The following is a 26,457-nucleotide window of genomic DNA, read 5'->3' as shown; positions in this document are numbered from 1 at the left end:
CTCAGAGCTGCACGCGCGCATTCGTTTTGCGGTGCGCATTTGTCCCGGAGAAAGCAATGCGACATAATATTTTTTAGGCCTAACAAAAGACCAGTCCTTACATTTCTCGTTAGTCAAGAAACGGTGGGCTTGAGTGTAGAGAGCCAGGATACCATACTGGACTCTGCACTTCTCATGAAAGACCTAATCCGTACATGACTTTTGTCGTTAGTCAAGTCGTGTGTCATCTGGAAATAGTGAGCTTGAGTGTAGAGAACCAGATTATCTCGAAGTATATGCAATACTGGACTCTGCATTTCTTATAAAAAATCTTTGTATTACATTTGTCGTTAGTTAAGTCGTGGGTTGTCAGGAAGCGGTAGGCTTGAGTGTAGAGAGTGAGAATATCTCGAACTACATGCCAAACTGACTCTGCACTTCTAATGAAATACCTAATCTTTGCATTACTTTTGTCGTTAGTCAAGTCGTGTGTCGTCTGGAAATGGTGGGATTGAGTGTAGATGGCCTGAATATCTACCTGGAATTGGGCTGGAAGTATATGCTGGTATGCCATTAGCTGCCATACTGGACGCTTCTAATAAAAGACCAGGCGTTATGTCGTTTGTCAGGTAGTGAGTCGGGATATGGTGGTCTTGAGTTTTCTAGATCTAGAATAAGAATATCCAGAATTGGCTTACTGAAGTTACTGGGCACTGCTAATAAAAAAGATCGGTTATCTACATGATCTACATTATGTCTTTGGTCAGGCAATGGGTCACGGTGGTCTGTCTTGAGTTTCAAGGGGTTTATTGTCGTTCTTGACACTACCAGTTTGGTGCCTCGTATATTCCTGTGTCATAAGGAGGAGGACGTGGATCAGGTTGCGGTGGTCTGGAGTCAAGAGTGCCATTGTAATTTGGATTGCCGTAATCACTCTTCGGTTGATAGGTGTTATCATGAATTTTCGCTTCATCATGCCTAGAGTTGTAGTCTACACTAGGTACAGTAGGGGCGGCGTTGGATTTCCTTCTGAATTATAAGAAAAACAAAGAAAAACACAGACTAAATTAAAATGAGCACTTAGTAACAAGGATTCTCGAGTACTAATATACTATAGGATAAGCCACTCGTTTGCGTAAATGAAGTCAGTCATTCAGCCTATGCGCCTTCATGCATGTGATGGCATAGCTGTGTAGGAGTGTATTACCTGTGGAAGAGATGATGCAATGTTTACGTCATCGTTTCCAAAAAAATTAAATGGCGAAAAACGGCGAACATTTGGTCGAATTACTATCATATCGTGAAAAACCAAATAGCTGAGGAGTTAGCTCAATATGCTAGGAAAATATTCTCTTCGATGACCCCATGACGAGACTGGCTAAATAAACTGTATTTTTGCTGAAAAGGGTCCGAATAATTGGCAGTCGATGGGCGCCATCTTGGAAAAATTTAGGGTACCAAACTACCCAAAACTGTCAATCAACATTCCGATGGTACCAAACTCCCTAGCAATTATATAACCGTCACTCAAACTGCCGTGAAGTAACAGCAGGGATGGTAGGAGTAGTCTAGACATTCTCCAAAGAGATGATATAGTTACGACTTCCGATTTACGGGACATTGACATTAATATAATACCAAACCCTTAATCAATTGTGATCTCATCAGGTTTATAAGTAAACTGAATACATTTCTTTTGCACAAAACCTGAATATTTACTCACGATTTGATCGTTTCGCCCCCCGGGGGGGGGGGCACTCACATTTCCCAGCTATACGGGTATGTACCGCGGCGACGACCCCCTTTTTCAGAGCCGCTGGCCGTTCCTTAGACCCCCTGAATTCATTGTTTGCCCGCTCTGAAGTCCCAAATTTTTTCTAGCCGTTCCATAGACCCTCAGATCATCGATTTCCGCTCTCATCGGCATCTTGATGCCTGTTTTCTGTCCTACTATTTCAAGCCCAAAAGCAGACCCAAAAGCACTTTTGCGAGCCCAAAAACTTCAAAGGGAATTTTCCATTAATTTCTTCCCCATTGAAACACATTGTAAGGAATAAGGTGAACTTTGGGCGGGATTTTGGGATCTTTTAGTAGTGGCAACACTGGTTGACTGTTTATAAACATTGCAGCACTGCCGAGTGCCTGCCGATCGCGACGATTCCAGCTGGTGAACAGCTAGAAATAAATGATTTTGAGATCTCTTTTGGGAATAAAATTGCCAAATATGAGGAAAAGTACCTTAAATAAATAAATGTACACATCCTTGCAGCTCTCCATAAACAATGAATTAAAAGGTAATTTACGATCTACTGGTCTAGTGAAATCGGGAGTGGAATGGCTGTCAAATTCTGCACACTTCACTCAATCATCTCATGTATAAGCATGGCAGTTCAATGTAGTCTAAATGTTTTTCTTTTCGGCACTGAAAAAAATAATTCTTGTGGGTTTGTTTTTATGGTGGGCTTTTGCTAGCTGCTGCTATAATTATCAGTAGACTAATAGCATAGATTGTAGGTCTACAGGGTCTAGTAATTTTGATTTGAATGCTGTTTTGCTTTGTTGAGGTTTCCATCGTAATAGGCCAAACCAGACCTATTTTGCATTAATTTTCCTGATCGATTCCTTCAAAAATCTGTGGCAAAAACGCAACAAAATTGAACCCTGGTTTGGCCTGCGGGTTTAGTTTCGGAGATTTTTCAGATTTTGGCGGCCGATCAGTTCCCAAGACCCCCCTTTTGGCCGGTCAATCAGTTCCCAAGACCCCCCTTTTTGACCGGCCGATCAGTTCCCTAGACCCTCCTTTTTGGCAGGCCGATCAGTTCCTTAGACCTCAAGTTCGAAACTGGCGGTGGCACACCCCTACCAAAAAAAATTGAGTGCCCCCCCTGGTTCGCCCCGGCATTCGCCTATCATGGACGATAGGCATCTCCCGGAGGCTCTTCACAAAGTCAACCGGGTCTTCTACAAACACGACAAAGTCACTCTACACTATGGAGCCTAATAATGTTGCTAATAATACGTTCCGCAAGTGCTTGTTCATCTAAAGGACAACTGATTGCAACTACGAAATATTGAGCAATTCCAGTTGAAATCCATACTTCCCTATGAAGACGTTACATTAATCTTCCAGACGGGGAGTGTTAAATTATATGGGGTTATACCTGAATGGGTAACTCCATTTTTAATATACACTCCCTGGCCTTGTAATATACACCCCAGTGTGGAAGATTAAGGACATGTCTTCCATAGGGGTTGTATGGATTTTAACAGAAACGGCTTGGTTCGTGCGCAATCTGTAACCTCTCTTGTGTAGGTGAAACTGGATGCAAATTCGAGGCTATAACTATGATAACGAACACCAGAAAGAAACAGATAGGGTGTGTAAGATAAAGCCAACCTACACAAAATCACATAGACAGTGCAAGAATCTTTCGGTAATGTGTGTGATACAAACGCAAGACACATCAAGGAATCCCATCTAAGTTAAAAGAGGACCCATCGTTACAAATCCTCTCCTGAATCGTCTGTAGTCGGGATCCGGCAAACCGGAATTGAGGATCAACCATTGTCGTTCTGAAGATGCCTATCGCCTATGATCCGTGACCCAGCAAACACAAAAATATTTTTATAACATTATAGACGTGTTATAAGCGCTTCTTGGTTTTGGTCAAAACGTTTTAATAGCGTTTAAATGTTGGGTTATATAAAGGTAATGAAAACATTCTTAAAACGTTTCAGATGAAAAAACACTAAAACAACGTTTTTAAAATGTTAAAACGTTACAATAAAATATTTTTGGCAAACCTTTTAACAAAATATTTTTGAACACTTAATATTATGTTTTGCATCAAATTAAAACATTCTAAACGTTATTAAAACGTTTTATATCCTTTTTATAACCCGTGTGTTTGCTTGGGAAACGTAAAAGAATGAGCAAAATTCTGGTTTTGTGCAAAAGAGATTTATAATCAATCTGTCCCGTATGTACAAAAATAATGTGGTGCAGAATCAAGTTTGTCATTTTTAAGCTTAGCTAATCACATTTTGAGGTTGTTGGTTTTGTGAGTACTGCTCACGTCTTAAAATGAACTTTTCTGCTTTTTTAAGGTATCGTTTACTTACAAACCTCGTCTTACCTTTTCCTGCATACAACTGCTATTATGATAATAACAATGATGACAACCACTCCAGCTACGGCAGCGATTATAAATTTCTGATCCTTTATGTGATCGGTAATGGTCTTTTCCTCTTCTGTACCAAGAAATGTATAATAAATAAAAGTAACCATTATATGAATCATAGCAATGATAATGATACCACTATTAGTATTATTTAAACAAAAATATGTGTACCTGGTTGGATCCTCAACTCTTTATACAAGAATGGTACACGCGCAAAAGGCCGGTTCCATGGCAAATATGAAACATGTTAAAGTTTGACCGTTGTTTCATCATATGGGGTTATTTCGTCAACTGAGTGAAAGAAGGTCGATCTTAAGTGCCATGCACTTAAGAACTTCCTGCACTCAGAAGACCAGTTATGTGGTTCAAATACAGCTCAGAGGATAACATACTAGAATTCATTATCCCAAATTAATTTTCATCATCTGGAGAAAACCTTCATCAGTGAGTGCAGACTGGCTGCTGCACATAAAAGCGTATTGGGAACATCATGACTAAAACCCGGGACCTCTGATGCAAAGTGAGAAAACAACCAACCACACTAACCCGTTTCCCTTTTTTGGTTTCATTCAAAAAACACCTGCAATTTTCATACCTTTTTCTTTGCAGCTTGGTAACGGGTTAGACCAGGACAAGTCTGTTGTGCAGTACGTTGTATGTTCACCATCTAAAACATATCCAGCGCGACATGAAAACTCGACTTTCACTCCTGGATTCAATGTCTCCACTGACTCTGGTTTATTGATGAAACCATTCTCTAAGGTTCCCAGATCTGCACAAACTTTTAGCAAAACAATAAATGTTTTGTTTAAAAATTAGTATTTAAAAATGTTAATGTTTGTTGTAATTTTGGTAAATACTGGTAATGTTTATGGTTATTTTGATTTTTAAATTATGACATGTTAATTATTGATAAGCCTAAGAGTTTTTATTAAACAAACACAATATTCATTTGCAATTTTAAGGGGGTACTACACCCCTGGCCAATTTTGTGCCTATTTTTGCATTTTTCTCAACATTTAGGCGCATTGGTTACAAGTAAGATATGTATATTTATAGGGGCAAGGACTACAACTGCTGCACTGAAAATTCAGCAACTCACGGCAAGTAGTTATTGATTTATTGATCAAATATTGGTTTTCCTCATTTTTGACTGTAACTCCACAACTGTTGTCTGTGTTGAAATAAAATTTCCAGTGCAGTAGTTGTAGTCCTTGCCCCTATAATATACATATCTTACTTTTCACAAATGCGCTATAATTTTTGAGAAAAATGCAAAAATAGGCACAGAATTTGGCAGGGGTGTAGTACCCCCTTAAGGAATTAATATTAATCAAAATAAGAAACGTGATTCTTAAAACGCAGTAATTCTTACCTGTCCCAACTCGAGAACTCGAAACTGGAATGATAAAACAAAAGGTTATATTATTTTAATCAAAGTTCAAACACATGTATTTTATGACAAGCTAGTTGTGAAAACGGCACGAGCGTTGAGCCAATACTACACCAATACGTTGTACGTATTGGGTAACTAACGAGCGCTTTTGAAAACATTCAAACATGAAGAGCTCTTCACGTTTGCATGTTTTCACAAGCGATGGTTAGTAAGCACATAATTATGCTTGTTATCGAGTGATTACGGTATCGCTTTGTTAGAAGAAAACGGAGCAACATTACAAACCAGTCCAATAGTTCAACAGAACAATACAATTCTTAGTGAATCAAATCGTTTGCAATGGAATCCCACTCTGCGTTTTATATGTTTCCAGCACCAATCACTGACCGACCTGTTGCTTAGTACGATTTCTGTCAAATTTTAATTTTCTTATTTATTCAAAATGTTGAAATAATATTAGTCCATAAGCTGATATGGATATGGAGGTAGAAGTAGAAGTTGCACACAGTAAATCTACATCCTTAAAAGAATCATTGAGGCCTTCCAGAGCTATCAAAAAAGCCTATACTGAACAGATAACAGCAATTCCAGATTGATATTTTTTGGCGAAATGTTAGAAAAACTGTAAACAAAAATATGTCTCCCTGCGCTGAATCCTCAACTCTTTATACAAGAATGGTACCACAAATATACAATGAATATTAGAACATAAAATCAGATGACAAATGGCAGCATACCTGAAGATACACTAAATGAACCTGGCTGGACTACAAATCTCCCGAGATTTCCACTCGCAATAGCATCCATGACACCGGCCTGTACATTCATCTGGACCTCTTGCTCTACCATTGATTGGTCCGTGGCATCCTCAACTGTCACATATGTGTCAAAGTCGACTATGACGCTGCCGCTTCTAAAATGATTAAAGCCAATATCAGTGAAATTATAGTTATTATTTTTAGTTAACATAAAATTATAAAATATTACCATTATTATGCATCGCCCATTGACTCAATGGTCACAGTCATTTGATTTTGTAACAAAATATGACAATGTTCATTGTAGAAAGGGTTCACAGGTTTTTAAATAACTCGAATTATATTAAAAGAAAAAACATTATACTGGTATACCTGGTCCGAATTACAAATTCACACATTATGTTTGGTCACAATAGCTCATTACGCAAGAAAAGATGCAAAGATCACAGAAATTGGCACTTTTAGGCTAAAATTACTATAATTTGGGGTTAATTTGGTCAGAAACACAGGAGGCAACATTAGGGAGGGTATGATTGTGTGGGTCATCCCCCTTATCAAAATATTGGGTGGATTCATTGTCCATCGCCCGGGACCTATGCCTACGGTGTCAAACAAAATTGAATTATTTTATAGCTAACTCTTCGAGTTATTTAAAAAAGTCTTTGGGGAACTTAAACTTATGAACCCTTTTTTAAATACCTGAAGCCAGTAACTTCAACTTTATCGACGCCATCCCCCAAATGCATCAATAGTAGCTCATATATCTAGAAAGCCAATGAAATAGAAAAGTGAAGTCATCTTGTATTCATCTACCACTTGAGACATTTTCAAATACAATTTTTGTGTTTACTATTATTCTAAACTTCTCTTAAACCTTAGTGTCATTTAACTATAGTTACCGTTTACTTAATTAGAAGATATCTAATTTCAATTACAAAATCGCCAGAATCAATGCCAAAATCATAATATAAATGCCAATGTGACTTTATCAATGCCAAATTGACCAAGTAACAAAACTCAATGCCAAAGTTACCAAAATCAATGTCAAAATGGCCAGTATCAATGCCAAAATGACCAGTATCAATGCCAAAGTAACCAAAATCAATGCCAAAATTACCCAAATCAATGACAAAATGGCCAGTATCAATGCCAAATGACCACTATCAAGGCCAAAATGACCAGCAGCAATGCCAAAACGACCAGTGTCAATGCAAAAATGACCACTATCAATGCCAATCATGACCAGCATCAATTACAAAATGACCAGCATCAAACCTAAAATGACCAGTATCAATGCCAACTTGGCCAGTGTCAATACCAAAATGACCAGCATCAATACCAAAATAATCAGCATCAATGCCAAAATGAACAGTATCAAAACCAAAATGACCAGTATCAATGCCAAAATGACCAATATCAATAGCAAAATGACCAGCGTCAATGTCAAAATGGCCAGTATCAATGCCACAATGACCAGCAGCAATGCCAAAATGAACAGTATCAATGGCAATATGACCAGCATCAATACCAAAATGACCATTCTTAAACACTTGAGAACGTTCCTGCAATCTCATTGGTCCTTACCCGTGTGATATCACACGATATCACACGGGTCAGCGCGTGTGTATCAACACGATACTCGTGCTCGCTATTTGAACCAATCGGAAGGCGCATAGCAACAACGGGACTGATCGATTTTTCTATTTGGATTGAAGTGTTTAAGAATGAGAATAAAGGTATTGTTTTTAGCCCATGTCGTGCATCTATCGTCTCATATAAAACGGGTGACATCATTATTTTTGGCGTAAAACAACTCTGCTTCGCCTCGTTGTTTTACTTAAAATAATGATGTCGCCCGTGTTATATGAGACGATAGATACACTCCAGTGGCTAAAACCAATACCTTTATTCTCTAAGCATCAATACCAAAATGACCAGCGTCAATGTCAAAATGGCCAGTATCAATGCCAAAATGACCAGCAGCAATGCCAAAATGAACAGTATCAATGGTAATATGATCAGTATCAAAACCAAAATGACCAGTACCAATGCCAAAATGACCAGCATCAATGCCAAATTGTATCGCTGATTGAAACTATCATCCTCAACCACCAAAATATAGTGAATAATAATAATTGCTACTGCTAGAAAATACTTGACAATGAAGTTGCATATTTAAAAAATACACTTACCAATGCTACGATTTCGGAAGCAAGACTCTGATATTCTGTAGATGTTTCATCTTGTAAAGCCAGCTCAAAGTCTACTTCCAGAGTTAGACTCGATGAAACAACTACCGTGGTGGTAACTACTGTAAGTATAAAGAAAAGAATACATTAATGAGAACAGTTTATTGATACCCCGGTTGATTAGCCCTTTTCTTTCCAAACCGAGAACAACATTATTGTGGGACCGATCTTGTCATCTCCTCTTTCATGCCCTATACTTTAATTGATAATATTGCGATAAATTGTGTTCAACACATAGATTTGTACAGCTGGGGCAGTACGTAACTCAGGCGCTGTGCAATACTTAATGAGCCCGGGCGGGGGGGGGGTAAAATGTCCAAACTTTTGCATATTTGAACGTTTCTATAGTCTTTTTCTAAACCTTTGTAGAATATTTTATTGAAAAGGTGCCCCGTCAATGTATCCAAAAATCGCTTGCACCCTTCTTGACCTGCCAAAAACTGCTTGCTCACCCACCTTCTGATTTGCCAAATAATTCTTTTCAGACCCTAGAGGACGGTATCCTTAATTATTATTGTTGTTCATTCCGTATACCATTGTATACATAAAGAATCACCCATTATGCCATTGCTGTGAGCTTTCCATAAGGATTTGTTTACTTTTGCTGAACTTAAATTATTTTACTTTTTACCTTTATTTTCGTCACAATTGGTTCCTTCAAATGCAGGCGGACAATTACATGTGTAGGCATTGACCTCGTCCATACACTGACCGTTATTTTTGCATGGATTGCTGGAACATTCATTGATGTCTGTTCAAGGCAGAAAATATAACATTATTAATAATTGTTAAGCTACAGTAGGAGATTCACCACAAGTCACGGTATACGTTTATCAGGATACATGGTGTGTTCACAGATATATGGATGAAGTGTTTCCTATCAAAATATTGATATTTCGAATTAACTGCAACTTTTGGCAGGGTATTCAATTTATAACGAATTATACTGGTTTCATACTTTCCTGCCGCTTTAAAGATGATTTTGCTTTACTGCGCAGTCGCACCAGAAACGCCAGCGGTGACCAGCGTCTACTACTAAGGTGACGCAACTCAAGTTCAAGAACATGAGGCGTTGTGACTAAAAGAGTTATAATAAACAGTTATTTAACAGATCCAGCGTCAAGCCTATTTATCGGACACTTCACCGCTTTGCCCAAGCGGCAGCCTCACTGGGAGTTGAATTCAAGTTAACTTGGAGCGGTGCCGTTCTGACGTATGAGAACAAAATACGATTTTGGAGCGGTGCTGAGCGGCAACATTGGTTTTCATAGTCAAGCCGCTCAGAGGTCTGTCGCTCCGCTTGCAGAAAAGTACAAGCGGCATGATGAAGCGTCATGCCGATCAGTGGCAAGCGGCAGAAAGTATGAAACCAGCATTAATATTGTTACCAGTGCCACTCAAGAGTAATGCATTGTTCACATGAAGTTATATATTCAAATAAGTTGATACACTCCACTCCTCCCTTCGTCATACATAAATTCGCCCAGTCCCATTTCCCAAAATATGAAATTTAAAAAAAGTGAATTTCAGTTCGGCAGAGGTGGGCCTCGAACCCACGCCGCAGCTACATACAGAATACTCAAGTCCAGCGTGTTAATCCATTGGACCACATGAGTTGTTGGTAGCCAAATTGAATTTTAAACATATGTGACCATCCATCTCAAACCGCTCGTAAAGTCGGCAAATTGTATTTCGAGTTACAGTCCAAAATTTGCATAAAGCTTGTATTCATAATGTACCTAATAATTGTCCTATAAGTGTCTCATTTCAGTACAGTCAAATACCAATCTTTAATCCTATTGTTGAAGAGGATAATAAGCTTATACTTATAGTAAATAGCTTTAGTCTTTGTTTGCTTTGGCTAAATCCTGTTCAAGTGGTGAGTTAACCAACAATTAACAATGAGAGGACATTCCTGAACCTCGTTGACTTGGGGATGATTTGAAGTGACCGCCAATTATGACCATTTGATATTTAATACCAAAAAAAAAAAAAAGAGATATATTGTAGCACCAAAATAATGTACCTTTTTACTGAAGTAGCAAAGTTTAACAAGCCATAATCCCGCTTCTGGATATTGTTTGAAGACAAATGATATATCAATGTAAAGCTTATGATATATATTTTCTAAATACGTAAGAAAACAAAATTGACCAGGGGCCGACTCTACGAGCGTTTCGATGTGGATGGTCACATATAGTCTATAGGCAACTCCAACGTTTCTCGGGTATAGAATAGAAATACAACAATACGTGTACTGTGCTGCGCACAATACATATATCGATTTTGACTGCATCGTGCATAGTATATCGGTCGATGCAATGTATAGGGAGCCTGCCATTTTCTTGTAGGCCTATAGTCCCCGGGGTATAGACGTAGATTTTCGCATAGAACCCCCAAGATGTTTCTAGAAAATGGAAGATTAGATTACCATAAAAATGATACAGTAATCTTAATCGGGATTCTATGTAAAAATTACATAGATTTTTCATCATTTTTTTGAGCGTTCATTTTCACTAAATTCAAAAAATATTTTGATGTATATAAAATTGAAATAAAATTCTCCCGCGCCTCCTAACCAACACCAACTGTACCACAATTGGGTATCACGAATCGTTATACACGTTGTGCAGTTAATATTCATATATTCCTTTATACATAGGATGCTTCAGTTTTTACAAAAAAATATTTCAGCGAAAACCCGCCCACTCGGCTATTTTATAAAGATAATCAGACTTCCTCAGAACATGCAATAATTGGCATTAAAACAAAGTTGTTTTTGACGCATTTTAAAAACAATTTGGCCCGATGACGAATGCCGCTGTGGATATACTCTAACTAAATCTCCGTAAACAGTCTCTGTCCAGTTTTCGGTTCGGTTTTCTGTTGTCCGCTTTCACTCTTTCCGCTCAAATGATTAGCTTTGTTCCGTGATTTATTCGATTTTGGACGTCTTCTTCAGCAACGCTGGAAAAGTTTTAGCCGCTGCGAAATACGCTGGCGGAAAATAAGCCGATGCGTCTGTCGCAACGGCAAACTGCCCATAAGACGTCAGAGTATGCGTTGTCCCTCAGGCGTCCTTTACAAATAATCGCTGTAAAAACGACTGGTACTCTTTCAAAATGTTTATATTCAAACAACTGAGCTCGGTACGGTCTTAAGTTTTTGGCAAATAAAACTTCTAATGGCACAAAAGCTGCCAACCTAAACTTTTTACCTTGGCACCTTCATTTGACAAAAGATAGACAACCAGTAAAGAAATTTAAAGGTGTGTATTTGCAGCACATATACGTACCTGTCTGACAGTACTGTCCTGTATATCCCGACTGGCAAACACAAGATCCACCGACGCATGCTCCATTAGCACAAGTGATGCCTCGACATGGGTCCACGACTATAATAAAAAAAAGCATGACAAGAAATGAACATGATTGATTTATATTTAAAAAAAAAACCCATAATAATTATATGGCAATAATCCTACATGTACGGAGTATCACATTGGATATCGTGATAATGAGTCTTACTAATATCTACCGTCCAGGTAGTAGTATATTGTTTGTGTCATTTATTAGAATTTGCATTTGCCAAAAATACATAACCAAACTTAATATAACTTGACTCATTACCAGTATCAATGCTAAAATGACCAGGATCAGTGCCAAAATGACCAGTATCAATGACAAAATTACCAGTATCATTGCCAAAATGAACAGTATCAATTCCAAAATGACCATTGTCAATGCCAAAATGACCAGTATCAATGCCGAAATGACAAAATAAATGCCAAATTAAATGACCAGTATTAATGCCAATATGACCAGTATTAATGCCAAAACGTTCCAGTATCAATGCCAAAATGACCAGTATCAAAGCCAAAATGAAGAGTATCAATGCCGAAATGACAAAATAAATGTAAAAAAAAACCCAGTATCAATGCCAAAAGGACCAGTATCGAAGCCAAAATGACCAAATCAATGCCAAAATGAACAGTATCAATATACCAAAACGACCAGAATGACCAGTATATATATCAATGCCATATTTTAATAACAATAAAAATAAACGGGTATGAACAATAATATGTTTTCAACGATGTCTTGATTATATAAAATACCGCCATATTTCGTCGTACCACTTTCATTTAATTTTACAAATAAATACCGTAAAGTATGTTTCTTCATAACCACGAGTTGAAACGGTGGTATGATCGTGTTTTGTAAACATTTGAATCTAAATTATTTCGAAAGCAACCAGTGCTGTGTACGTTGGTACTATAATTGCCGGTATCTGACTGGCATTGCAATATATCCCTTCACACAACTTCCTCTGACATTCCATCCTTCATTGCATTGTCACAGTTATTTATGCTCTAAAATATATTTTATCTAACTAGAGAAGATGAAAAGAATGCCAGATTAATCTTGGACAAAAAACTCATAATCTGTTTATCAGCTAAATTTTATACACATAAAAATATGAAAAATTATATATATTGCGTTATAACCAATACCTCCACCCAATCAACTTACCCTCATCACAGAGCAGTCCTGTATATCCAGGTCGGCAATTACAAATTCCAGACATACAATCACCATTGATACAAGCAATACTCTGACAGGGATCTGGTGCTAAGAGAACTATACATGTACATGTAGAAATTTAAGTTATTGGTATCATGGAATGGTTTAACTTGATGATATGTTACCTGATTTCAAAAATTTCATAGTAAAAATTCCAAGAAAAAACTCACGTTTTCCATACAGTTACGGCAATCCAGTCTGTTGCCTTTCTCAATGGTATATGCCAATTGATCCCTTGTTGGATAATATGACGTCATCGGAAGGCAATCGCAAGGAGCGTAGCGATTTTTTGTGACTTACCTTCCGTCGCTTATCGGAAAGGCAATTGCCGATAAATCACTAGCATACCGTAGCATAAAATCGCAAGCTGTAGACTGTTGAAGGCAGTTGTATCGCTACACTAGCAGCGACTTAACGCTGTCAGCGATTGTGCGAACGCAGCCAAACGCTACCAGCGTTTGACAGTGGCGTAGATTTCTTTTTGACATTGGGAGGGGATGTGGTTGGAAAAAATTCTTGAAGTATAGTGAATTTAGCACCTTTTGGCGTCATTATAAGTTTATGGTACAATTGTGCGCAAAACGCGCGAATAAATTTGGCATTTTTAAGCTAAATTGTTGAAATATGGTACAAAAATGGAATAAATTCGCGCGAAGCGCGGAAAAATTGCAATTTGGGGGCTAAAATGGCCAAATATGAGATTAATTTGGTCAGAAATTGCCCCTGACAAAATATGGGGGGGGGGGATTTATCCCCCATCCTCCCCGGATTTACGCCTATGGCGTTTGATTATTAGCGAAAATCGTATGCTGCCACTGCTAGTACGATTCCAATACTTACCAATTTCATACTCAATCTGGAAGCCAGTGCTCACGATACCCTCATCCGACCTAAACTGTAAATACAGATAGTTCCCTGATGAAGTATATGGGTCAATTTCCTGAGCACCGCAATACCCTTCATCTGAACCGCTTGCTTTCGACTCGAGAATCTGAAAGAACGAACGAACGAACATTGAGTAATATCAAGTATTGATCAATCTATGAACAAAAACACCATCGCCTGAAACTGCAAACTGATTCATCATCAACAACAACAACAACAACAACAACAACAACAACAACAACAACAACAACAACAACAACAACAACAACATTCTCCTTCTTGGGGTGGCTGATGAGGTTACTCAGAGATAGATGCGGGCTCAGATTAGTTACGTACCGATGAGGGAGGGGCAGGGGAAAAAGTTGTGATGCTCATCTCACTTTTAACCTGTTTTTGAACCACATCATTCTAATTTTGGCCTAATTTAGCATTAAAATTGCAACTTGTCGCGTTCTTAAAGTTGCGCGCATTTTCCGGTTAAATAGTTTGGTAAAATTTGATGTAAATCGTACATCATAGTTTTTAGACAAACACATCTGCACCGGCATCCACGCCATAGGCCTATTCATGCCTGGCTAAAACCTGGTTGTTACTCCGAAATGCCTTTTCTGCACTTTAATAATAAAAAGACTTAATGGTTAAATATCTTCATACCTCCAGCCAATCGTAACAGACGTCGTATCCAACTTCCGGTCGAAATTCTGATTCTTCCAGAGAAAATCTGGTGAATCGAAGCTCTATATGCGTCCCTTCAGCGCCTCGGATTATCCACGTACACTTTGCATTATTCGGGTACTGATACGGATAATTTGGAGTAGTTATCCTACCAGAAGTTGCTGTTAATGTGCCACCACACGATGGAATTGGGCCTGAGATAAACGGCAATTCAAATAAAATAACATCACGTTAAGACTACCCCAAATAAAGTTTAAAAACAGTTGAGGAAAATTAGAATCAAATTAATATACAAGTCACGTTTCCAGTAGTCACCAATTATGGAGGGACACGTTGACCCTGGTGTGATAACGAAAGCAATTACAAATTTTCGTGCGATCCGTGCATGGTCCCGGTAAGGTCATTGTCGGAGACGACCAGCGAAACAAATTTGCACAGAATTTTTTCAATTAAAACTGAAAAGATCACGAATTTTAAATGCTTAAGAATATGATCGCCGAAAGGTTCTGATTAAAATAAAACATTGTCAAATATCTACTAGAGACCATTCCTTCCTTTCTTCCTTCCTTTCTCCAGGGGCGCAGCAAGCGGGGGGACAGGGTGGAGGGACGAAGTCCATGGGCCCGAGGGTTCAGGGGCCCCAAGCAAAAGAGAAAGGTGAAATAAGCGCTAATTAAGGAGGTGCTAAAAGGCAGGGCCGAATTTACCTGGGCCAGGCCAAAATTTGGAGGCCCCAAACTCACCGTGAGGAAGGCATGTGCACTCAAGAGGCCAAGTTTGGTTTACAAAGGCCTACACTATAAGATCGACAGTGGTGGCAGAAGCATTGTAAATTAGAGTGAGATAAGCTTACTTTGTCAGTCCGATCTTACTAGGACATTTTTGCCCAAAGAAATAAATTTTTGATTTCAGACAATTTTAGCCCAAAATGAAGGTGAATATTGCTATGTGAAGGGCTAGTATGATATGCGCGAAGTGCGTCAAATTTGTAAATTTTACTATATTTTGATCCAAAACATGGTGTTGTCGGACTAAAAGGAACATGCACCGGGCAATTTTGGGGCCCCAATGGCCCAACGGTAAATCCGGCCCTGCTATAAGGGCCCCGCACTGTTTCTTGTCCATGAGCCCCTGAGGCTCTTGCTACGCCCCTGCCTTTCTCCTGCCTCCCTCCCCTTCCTTCCTTCCTGCCTTCCTTCCTAAGTTCCAATAAAGTACAAACTTTACTAACTGGGGCGAGTTTGGACAGTTATTCCACAGGCCTTCAATGGTTATACCTTCTCATTTTGAAACTGACTGCAAGATGCCCATGCTTGGTTCCCGGTCATGGGATCGTTGGCCTGGTCCGTTAGAGTTTTCGCCTGTCTCTCCGCGCCCTGTGCATTCACTAGGGCCCTGGAGGGCCGCTTGGAGTCTGTTTGGAGGTTTGCCCGCCGGTTCATGTTGCAGTCTTAGGACATGGGTCGTGACGGCCTCCTTTCCTAGACTGGACTTGTTTTCGGAATTTTTGCGGGCCTTTCACCTGCTTCTGATGTGTTCACGCCTCACTCACGTACTAACTCGAGATGTGGCCATTCCCGTGTTAACCCACCTTTCAGCCGCCTCACACTTTGTCAAAGACGTTTCTTCCACCTAGGACCCAAGTTGGGGACTGATTTACCTGAAAATGTTGTCTCTTGTTCCAAATGTGTCTGCCTTCAAGGTAGTTAAAGCAAAGCGCCACAATAATTTGCGTTTGCTTCTGCTTCCATTGCCTTGATATTTGTCTTGTTTCCCCCTTTTTAGTTAATTTTTTTAATTGCTTTGTATGAAGGAGTTCCCTTTAATTTAGTGTCTCTGCAGCAGCCAACTATAATAAATATATTTTTTAAAAACCCTGTTTTTCTGAAATATCCAACTCACAAAATAGTTCATCCGAGCCATCTTGACAGTCTCTCTCAGTGTCACATTGTAACCCATCATATATACACTGGCCGTTGTTACATAAGAATTCATAACTTCCACTGCAGGCTGGAATATCTGCAAACAAAGAAATTTGCTTTGCCTTATAGGTACGTCTATGGAAGTCGGTGTGTCGATTCTTCTTATTCCCAGTAAATGGACGAACAACTATATTAAATATAGCGGCGCGGCCTATCTTCAATTAATGATTTCAAGATACCTTAAGGGCATAATCCTGGCTGGATGAATTAACCCCAACCTAATAAGTGATCTTTATAACAATAGGAATTTACCTAGGAGTTATTTCACTTCAACGCTTCAAACATGTCCAAACAAGGCTAATATTCGAATTCAAAATAAGTCTATCAAATCACTAATGTAACGGTAGGAAATACATTACTGTTAATATTGACTATTAACGACAATGATGTTATGCGCGGTTCTGTTGCAAAATGATACCAATATTAATTATGTGTGCCTTACCAGTGGGACAAGATTGTTCATCCGAGTAGTCGCCACAATCATTATCTCCATCACATTCCCATGCTCCCAGTATACAGCCGCCATTGGCGCAAAGAAATCCACTGCATGGCGCATCTGTTGGATAAAACCATATTATTAAGCCCTTTCATCTGTTTCTAGCTACCGTGTCCATGGTGTCACCTCATTTATTTCCTTGGACATTTGGATGCATATTGTAATAGCCCGGTCAACACTTTAACCTAGGGCATAACAACAGGAATTTACCTAGGAGATATTCCACTTCAAACATCTCAAAATAGGGCTAATATTCAAATTCGGGTTGTTAATATATTATGTTTATCAAATTTCTAACGTGATGGTATATGAAATACGTACATTATACGACAATGATGTTATGCGCGGTTCTGTTGCAAAATGATACCTAGTATTAATTATGTGTGCCTTACCAGTGGGACAAGATTGTTCATCCGAGTAGTCGCCACAATCATTATCTCCATCACATTCCCATGCTCCCAGTATACAGCCGCCATTGGCGCAAAGAAATCCACTGCATGGCGCATCTGTTGGATGAAGCCATATCATTAAAGTTAGCAATTTTAAAACTTTGGCAACAATTGCATTGATCCTTTCATAGCGAGTGTGTAGAAGAATTCGTATATCACAGATATACTTTTGTAGTTCCTGTGGTTCTTGAGTTATGTTGTAAAGAGGGCTGAAACAACAACACCTTTGTAAAACGTACATAAATCATACCAACAATAAATTAAGCAAGTTTGCAAAGTATATGATTTGTAGGATGAACTTTTGCAAATTATTTTTCAATAGTATATATATTGATTTAGATAATGAAATTTTTTTTGGCTGCTTCGACCAACAAGACATCGTCTACCCTTAAGCCCTTTAGTCTGTTTCGATATTACCGTGTCACCTCATTTATTTCCTTGGGCATTTGGATGCATATTGTAATAGCCCGGTCGTCAACACCCTGTACAGGTGTTAATCATATTCGTTATCAGTATTTACCTAGGAGATAATCCACTTCAAACATCTCAAAGTAGGGCTGGTATTCAAATTTGGGTTGTCAATATATTATGTCTATTAAATTTCTAACGTGACGGTAGGAAATACATTACTGGTAACATTGATTAACGACAATGTTGTTATGCGCGGTTCTGTTGCAAAATGATACCAATATTAATTATGTGTGCCATACCAGTGGGACAAGATTGTTCATCCGAGTAGTCGCCACAATCATTATCTCCATCACATTCCCATGCTCCCACTATACAGCGGCCATTGGCGCAAAGAAATCCACTGCATGGCGCATCTGTTGGATGAAGCCATATCATTAAAGTTAGCAATTTTAAAACTTTGGCAACAATTGCATTGATCCTTTCATAGCGAGTGTGTAGAAGAATTCGTATATCACAGATATACTTTTGTAGTTCCTGTGGTTCTTGAGTTATGTTGTAAAGAGGGCTGAAACAACAACACCTTTGTAAAACGTACATAAATCATACCAACAATAAATCAAGCAAGTTTGCAAAGTATATGATTTGTAGGATGAACTTTTGCAAATTATTTTTAAATAGTATATATATTGATTTAGATAATGAAATTTTTTTTGGCTGCTTCGACCAACAAGACATCGTCTACCCTTAAGCCCTTTAGTCTGTTTCGATATTACCGTGTCACCTCATTTATTTCCTTGGGCATTTGGATGCATATTGTAATAGCTCGGTCGTCAACACCCTGTACAGGTGTTAATCATATTCGTTATCAGTATTTACCTAGGAGATAATCCACTTCAAACATCTCAAAGTGGGGCTGGTGGTATTCAAATTTGGGTTGTCAATATATTATGTCTATGAAATTTCTAACGTGACGGTAGGAAATACATTACTGGTAACATTGATTAACGACAATGTTGTTATGTGCGGTTCTGTTGCAAAATGATACCAATATTAATGTGCGCCTTACCAGTGGGACAAGATTGTTCATCCGAGTAGTCGCCACAATCATTATCTCCATCACATTCCCATACTCCCGGTATACAGACGCCATTGGCGCAAAGAAATCCACTGCATGGCGCATCTGTAGGATAAAGCAATACTATTAAGCCCTTTTATCTGTTTCCAGCTACCGTGTCACCTCATTTATATGTCCATGGAAGCTCTTGGACATTTGGATGCATATTGTAATATGTATGCCTAATAGAATTTTACTTCTACAAAATCAACATCTGCCACAGCACTAGGTATTAACACATATCCGGTCAACACCCTACCCAGGGCAATATACACGGGTGTTAATCACATTCAACAATATGAATTTACCTAGAAGATATTACATTTCAAACATGCGCTGGTATTCAAATTTGGGTTGTCAATATATCAATATTATTATTAATATATATATATTAATATTAATGTGCGCCTTACCAGTGGGACAAGATTGTTCATCCGAGTAGTCGCCACAATCATTATCTCCATCACATTCCCATACTCCCGGTATACAGACACCATTGGCGCATAGAAATCCACTGCATGGCGCCTCTGTTGAATAAAGCTATACTATTAAGCCCTTTTATCTGTTTCCAGCTCAAAGTAATATGTCACCTCATTTATATTTCCATTTAAGTTCTTTGACATTTGGATACATAGTGCCTAACAGAATTTTACTTCTACAAAACTGTAACGAGCTATGTCATCAAAAATGGATTGAATTCCCATCAAACAGACATAAAGATACGTGGGAAGCCTCTCACAAACTTACAATATGCAAACAACACTACCCTGCAAGAACAACCTGTAAGAGTAATTGGAGATGACGAACTGTATCGTCGGAAACTTAATTGTATGGGTATTTTAACGCCACTGCTAAAGATAACTAAATAACTGGTGTGGCTGAGGAATAAATCAGCCATCACATATTTGAATTTTAGCAATTGACCACACCGTAGAATTTTACGAAACTCCCTCATTTTCAAATCTTTCCACGGATTCGATGATCTGTATTCAGCATGTTCGGAGTGCTAATCACTGCGCATCATCAGCGCATGAGGCGTCTATTGTCATTGATTTTACTCCGAGGAACAGATTGAAAATGAGGTAGTTTCGTATAATTCTTTTATTTCAAAAACGGAGCGGTCAATTGTCAAAATTAAAAAAGTATGTGATAGCTGATATATTCCTCAACCACGTCGATTGTTTAGTTATGTTTGGTTTATGCGTTAAAATACCAACGAGAAATCAGTTTCCGACGATACAGTTCTTTCACTGGAAGCATGTGGAGAGGCTCAGAGAGGGAGGAGAAGAAAGGACTATTATTGAACACAAAAAGACCAAGATCATGGCAGTTGATGACAACAGGAATAACAAGTAGGAGAGCTTCACAATTGAAGAAAGTACAATCCAGAGATTTCTCGGGAAAATCAAATCAGCAAATTTCGCTTTGTGTTGATAGATTGAATACTCAGAGATCCTACCGAGCAGTAATTTAAAGACAAAAACTCTATCAAATTGAAAGTAGAGACATATTGTGAGCGTCGCGTTAAACTTACATTTCCTATATAACTGTGTAGGGGAATTAAGGTCTGGATCCAAACATTAATTATACAATTATACAATTTTAATTGACGCTGATTTAAACTATTTCAGATACGGATTTATATGGACAAACATTACGTATATAAAAACGGGACTTTTGTCCCTTGAAGAATCCATCACTCCGCTCTCTCTACACATGCAGAGGTGCATACATTCGTTCTCATTATACAAATAAAAACAAAATACGAGATATCCTATTTCATGACTGGTAATCTAATTATGGCTCCTTTTACCATAGAAAATACATTTAAGTAATTAAAGACAATGTTGTTGTGCGCGTTTTATTACAATTAATTAAATTTATATAAGCTTATATAAGCTTACCCGGGGGACAAGATTGCTCATCCGTATTGTCTCCACAATCATCGTCTCCATCACATAGATATGTCTCCGGTACACACACTCCATTGGAACAAACGAACTCATCACATGGCGCATCTGTGGGACCGGGAGAGTTGAACAGAGTAAGAGAATCGATAAATCAGATGTTTAATTCGTCAAAAATGTTCAAATGTTAGCCATTATAATCTGCCAAATCTGGCCCGAAAACACTGTCTGAAATTACACGTTTACAGTTTGACATCACATTTCTTCCCATTATTCAGGTTTTGTAGCCAGCCGAAACAAATGTTTGTCTACTTTGCAAAAAAACACACAAAAAAACCCTCATCGCACCCCAAAGAAATTTAAAGATCAATTGATTTAGTATAGAAGGTCATGAAGGTAGAGTATTTATTTAAACGTTGTATTCGTCTTTTATTTAATTTTGTGAAAATGAAGACTGAAAAAGACGGTAAAATTTTATGTAAAATGTACATAGAACCTCACAAAAGATTACCGTTTCGCTGTCATGGTAATCTGATCTTTTAATTTCGTAAATAAATTTAGGGGTTATATGCGGATTTTTGGCGTAAACTGGAATAATCCAATCCCTTATTAAAAACACATACTCTTTCAGCTTCAAAATGCCCGGGGTCAAAATGGAGTTCGGATGCAGGTCGTAATGCAACTTCCGGTAATACAAACACGTGTGTTGCGCAATATAAATAAGCATAGCATGTAGAACACGCCATGTAACAACAATCTAACGCTATAATATACACTAATGTTTTTAGGCAGATACAATTCCAAAATATGGTACGTTTTCTATCTTTGCTTGTCATGATATTGTTAATTCTATACCCGATATGCTGGAGTTGCTTAAATATATATGTTTAAAATTCAAAATGGCTACCAATAAGTTGAACGGATTAGCGCGCTGGACTAGTATACTGTTGCCATGATACCGGCAAGTTGCGGCATGGGTTTTATACCCACCTCTGCCGAACTGAATTTCCATTTTTTTAAATTTCATATTAGGAATATAGGAATGTGTGAATTTATGTATGGCGTAGGGAGAAGTGGTGTCTTACCTGGGCAATTCAATTCATCCGCTGCGTCTGCGCAGTCTGGCCATCCATCACATTGCTCAAAATCTCTAATACATCGACGGCTTATGGGTGCAGAACATCTGAATTCATCCGAAGAGCACACTGACAAGTTATTGAAAAATGAACCAAGATATTTAGTAGGAACCCATAGTTGACGTATAGACGAATCCAACGAGCCAAGTGATGATCAGAATTCATTTGGCCATTTCTGGGGTTCACCCACACCACCCACATCTTATAATTGCCCTGTAAACTTTCATCATTCTTTTTTCTGCATGTACGAGGGCGGTCAGTATGTAATGAGAGTGTAACCCATAATCTGATAATGGATTATTTTCATGGCATGTCTCTATATTCACATAAACACTGTACCTTTGTGATAATTACGCAACAGCATTAGCATAAAATCAATAGTCTACAGTCACTGGCTGAAAATGAGTCGTTTAGTTAAGGGAAATAAGAGGCTGAAATAAGGTATTGTTGAATATTCTGGATTTTCTCGGGAATTAAAGTATAGGGAGTGCTGCCTTTTGGAATAGAAGTATAGAACACAAACGAACAGTATAGTACTGTATAGTAACGCACATGTATCCCGGACATGTATTTCGTGATCCACAACCTCAACCCCTCACTTTTCTTTAAAAAGTTGAGATTTTGGAAACTTCGTTTTGCAAAAATATCGTCAAATTTGTATTTCGCTCTCGTACATCAGAACGAAATTACAACACAGTGGCCTATATGGTGCAGTCATGCATAACTCGCAAACGTAAAATCGGAATCAACTGAAATGTTGGGAATAAGCATTTTTCATGGATATCTACTGAAAAATGTCATAAAAAAGGATGCTAGGATCACGAAATTTGTAATTTAAGCTCAACCCACCACCACCCGTCCCAAGTTGGGGCAGTTGCAGTAGACTGAGAGAACTGACAATAGGATTTAACTTGGGCTGTCTTATACCATCAAGACCGTGTACAAAAAATATCAATGCATATCAAGCCAGGTAGCGGCCACATCCGGCCATGGTTTTCAATCTCTCTTTGTGTCCTTGTTCCCGACACCCAAATAATTTTACCAGGAGTAGTAAAGAAATTTACATATTTTACCTCTGGTTAGACAATTTTGTTCATCTGAATTGTCACCACAATCATCTTCACCATCACATTCGTCGAGGAATGATACGCAGCCGCCGTTGTTACAACTAACTGATGTGTAATCGCTGCATGGTACTGTAACCAAACCAACCAAAATTAATTTGCATTCTTTGTATAATATCTGGTATTTTCTTTACATGGTGTTCATTGGTTACTTAAAGAATGGGCTGAGGGAAAACTGTTAGGCTAACTTTAAGGTTACTTTAAGATTAGTCTCGGTCCCAGTCCTTCACTGTCTTATGCTGGTTTCATACTTTCTGCCGCTGAACGGCGTGACGTTTCATCATGCCGCTTGTAGTTTTCTGTTCCCATACGTCAAAGCGGCTTCGTTCCCGACTTGACTTGGGTTCAACTCCTGGCGATCTGCCGCTTTGGGCAATTAGCGGTGGAGTGATCGATATATCGGCTCGTCGCTGGTCACCGCTAGTGTTTCTGGTGCGAGTGAAGCAAATCGTCATCAGAGCGGCAAAGCAACAAGCGGCAGGAAAGTATGAAACCAGCATTACAAGAGATACAAAATGGTTTACCTGTTGATTTTAGCGACAAAAACAAAACAAAATAACACATAAAACAAACTTACTTATTTCGTACTCTGCTCGGAATCCTGATCCCACAACAGATTCATCAGATCTGAATTGTAACCATAAATAATTTCCTTTAAATCGCGCAGTATCTTGATCCAAGGTGTCGCCGCAAAATCCCCTGCTATCGCTTGTCTTAGACTCTAGTACCTATATGAAAATACAAAAGGTGCTTCTGTATTAAAAGACAGATTCCAATGATATTATCAAATTCAATTGTAGAGGCTCAGTGGGTGACGTCACAGAATGCGAAATATTAGCCACAATATATCAGTGACATAGGCAGGATTTCGGAAGTGGAGTAGGTGAGGGACAAACTTATGAATGTAATGACCAAAAACATGATATCTCTGCCAAGTGATCTTGTATTCATTGCCCCCTCCGTCACTCAGCAATATTAATGCTTTTGGTGTTAAATATGCAAAAAATTCCCCCCTCACTTGTACACCCATTGCAAGATATTGTGACGCTATCGATCGAGTGGACTTCAGACTGGCACGATCACATTTGGCTGAATAGCAAGCTTTAATTATCCAAGCTGTTTTAATTAAATTCTCAGAACCATGAAATGAAAATCTGTGCTTTGGCGAACTCGATTTGATGGTTAGACTGTCTTAAACAAATTTGGTGTCGGAAAAACTTTAGGATCTGCGGTTTTTTTGGAACCGTTGGAATCGGCATAACATGTACTTTCTCCCTATATGATACCCCATCCCAAACGTTGGGAGGTTTTGAGTAAACGGTCACCTTTGGCAGATGATCTGTAACGGCTCGTACAGGATTATAGATTAAACTACCTGTGTTTTAAGACTATTTTCGAAAATCGCTCTTTGCTCTCTAGAGAGCTAGAGATTTGTGCACTTTTACACAGGGTCAAATTTCGACGTTGCTCAAATTGGGTTAAAAACCATTCTAATGTATTTTGCTAGTCACAAGGATTCATAAAATGTATAGTTGGCGTATCTAGGGCGTACCGTTCTTGAGTTATAACCGAAAAGGTCAAAGGTCACGTTTTTGGCTGTATGGGATGGGGAGTCAAAAACATCAAAGTGCTCCGATTTTGCTTAAAGAAGTGTCAAAATGTTCGTTTTGATAATCAATTCAAATAAGGATAGGATTGCACCACCATGGATGTTTCGTTACCTAGGTAACACAGCAAAATAGGTCAAGGTCAATAGGCCTCAATGGTCCTGGCGATGTGCTCATCCGCTTTTTATATCTACTCTTGTTCTTAAATGTTCCAAAAAGGTTCGAAGCGATCCTCAAAAGAGGATTTTAAAGATTACAAATTTACGACCAATCATTAGTATGAACTATCACTGTTAAAAAAATTATGCATGCAATATTTGTTACATTGTCACATAATAGTACCTCTAGCCAATCATGGCATACATCTGCTAATATATCCCAACTAAATTCTGTTTCCTGCAGAGCAAAATCAGTGAAACGAAGGGTTATGTACGTCCCTTGGGCACCCTGAATGATCCATGTACATTTGGCATTATTTGGGTACGTTAGAAACGGGTAACCAGGAGTTGTTATCACACCGGAGGTCGCGGTTAATATGCCACCACATGTTGTACTCGGACCTGATGTTAAAAAAAGACATATTGTATTATTAAAACAATATAAGCAACAAGTAACATGGAATACAACGTTAACTCGACCGGCGGTTGACCATCGGTTCCGCGCAATTCTGTTCATTGTATAGAACAATAGAAACCGGACGGAACCGGCGGTCGAATTTTGATTTCATCCCTTAGAGTATTGAACAATTAATATAATACCAAACTCCTGGCTATGATGGTGAAGCAACAAATAAATAAAGATCCAACTTTTAATAAAAAGTAGTAATAACCCCTCACATGGCTCGTCAATTTTACCTATTAATGGGGTACTACACCCCTGGTCAATTTTGTGCCTATTTTTGCATTTTCTCAAAAGTTATAGCGCATTAGTGACAAGTAAGATATGTATATTATAGGGGGAAAGACTACAATTACTGCACTGAAAATTCAGCAACTCAAGGCAAGTAGTTATTGATTTATTGATCAAATATTGGTTTTCCCTCATTTCTGACTGTAACTCCACAACTGTTGTATGTGTTGAAATAAAATTTCCAGTGCAGTACTTGTAGTCCTTGCCCCTATAATATACATATCTTATTTGTCACCAATGGGCTATAATTTTTGAGAAAAATGCAAAAATAGGCACAAAATTGGGCAGGGGTGTAGTACCCCTTTAAGTTGTCGTTTATGTCATCGCTTTATAATAACTGGTCATTTGACTCATCAACTCGTCCTGACTTTCAAGAGTCTTCGTATCAATTTACTTCTACATGTTCTAGGGCAATTATATAGTGTACACAAATATTTCTTTACTATGAATCTATACATTTTCGGATAGCAACGTTTGCACAGTATTTTTGTGGGACATGAGAGAGCACATTAGACACATCAATTTAATTTTTTTTGATATTCGCAATAATACAAATTTTATGATAAAACGTTAAAAAATGATATTCTTCAGTCCTCGAAGTAAACGTTATAAATCT

General features: G+C 38.4%; 1 protein-coding gene across 5 annotated transcripts in view; it reads right to left on the bottom strand.

Annotated features, from left to right (window-relative positions):
• Positions 1-463: 463 nt before the first annotated feature.
• LOC140158836 (uncharacterized) overlaps positions 464-26,457 on the bottom strand; it is a 116,372-nt gene continuing 90,378 nt past the window's right edge. Inside the window, exons 4-26 of one of the 5 annotated variants that reach the window (XM_072182080.1) lie at positions 25,275-25,492; positions 23,903-24,053; positions 23,275-23,397; positions 22,151-22,270; positions 21,063-21,176; positions 19,572-19,685; positions 19,111-19,224; positions 18,344-18,457; positions 17,577-17,690; positions 17,131-17,244; positions 16,609-16,725; positions 14,686-14,900; positions 13,987-14,137; positions 13,096-13,203; positions 11,859-11,957; positions 9,195-9,314; positions 8,507-8,625; positions 7,014-7,078; positions 6,294-6,469; positions 5,536-5,559; positions 4,756-4,941; positions 4,116-4,230; positions 464-1,008 (exon numbers count right to left, since the gene is read on the bottom strand). In XM_072182080.1, coding sequence (XP_072038181.1) covers positions 804-1,008; positions 4,116-4,230; positions 4,756-4,941; positions 5,536-5,559; positions 6,294-6,469; positions 7,014-7,078; positions 8,507-8,625; positions 9,195-9,314; positions 11,859-11,957; positions 13,096-13,203; positions 13,987-14,137; positions 14,686-14,900; positions 16,609-16,725; positions 17,131-17,244; positions 17,577-17,690; positions 18,344-18,457; positions 19,111-19,224; positions 19,572-19,685; positions 21,063-21,176; positions 22,151-22,270; positions 23,275-23,397; positions 23,903-24,053; positions 25,275-25,492 — 2,996 coding nt within the window. In that variant the 3' untranslated portion in view covers positions 464-803. The remainder of the gene's footprint in view (positions 1,009-4,115; positions 4,231-4,755; positions 4,942-5,535; positions 5,560-6,293; positions 6,470-7,013; positions 7,079-8,506; positions 8,626-9,194; positions 9,315-11,858; positions 11,958-13,095; positions 13,204-13,986; positions 14,138-14,685; positions 14,901-16,608; positions 16,726-17,130; positions 17,245-17,576; positions 17,691-18,343; positions 18,458-19,110; positions 19,225-19,571; positions 19,686-21,062; positions 21,177-22,150; positions 22,271-23,274; positions 23,398-23,902; positions 24,054-25,274; positions 25,493-26,457) is intronic. The other 4 variants (XM_072182076.1, XM_072182077.1, XM_072182078.1 and 1 more) reach the window with 4 other exon arrangements.

This window comes from Amphiura filiformis, chromosome 8 (genome assembly GCF_039555335.1).
Source record: "Amphiura filiformis chromosome 8, Afil_fr2py, whole genome shotgun sequence".
In the NCBI taxonomy this organism is placed as follows: Eukaryota; Metazoa; Echinodermata; class Ophiuroidea; order Amphilepidida; family Amphiuridae; genus Amphiura; species Amphiura filiformis.
This window is presented reverse-complemented; position numbering and strand designations above follow the sequence as displayed.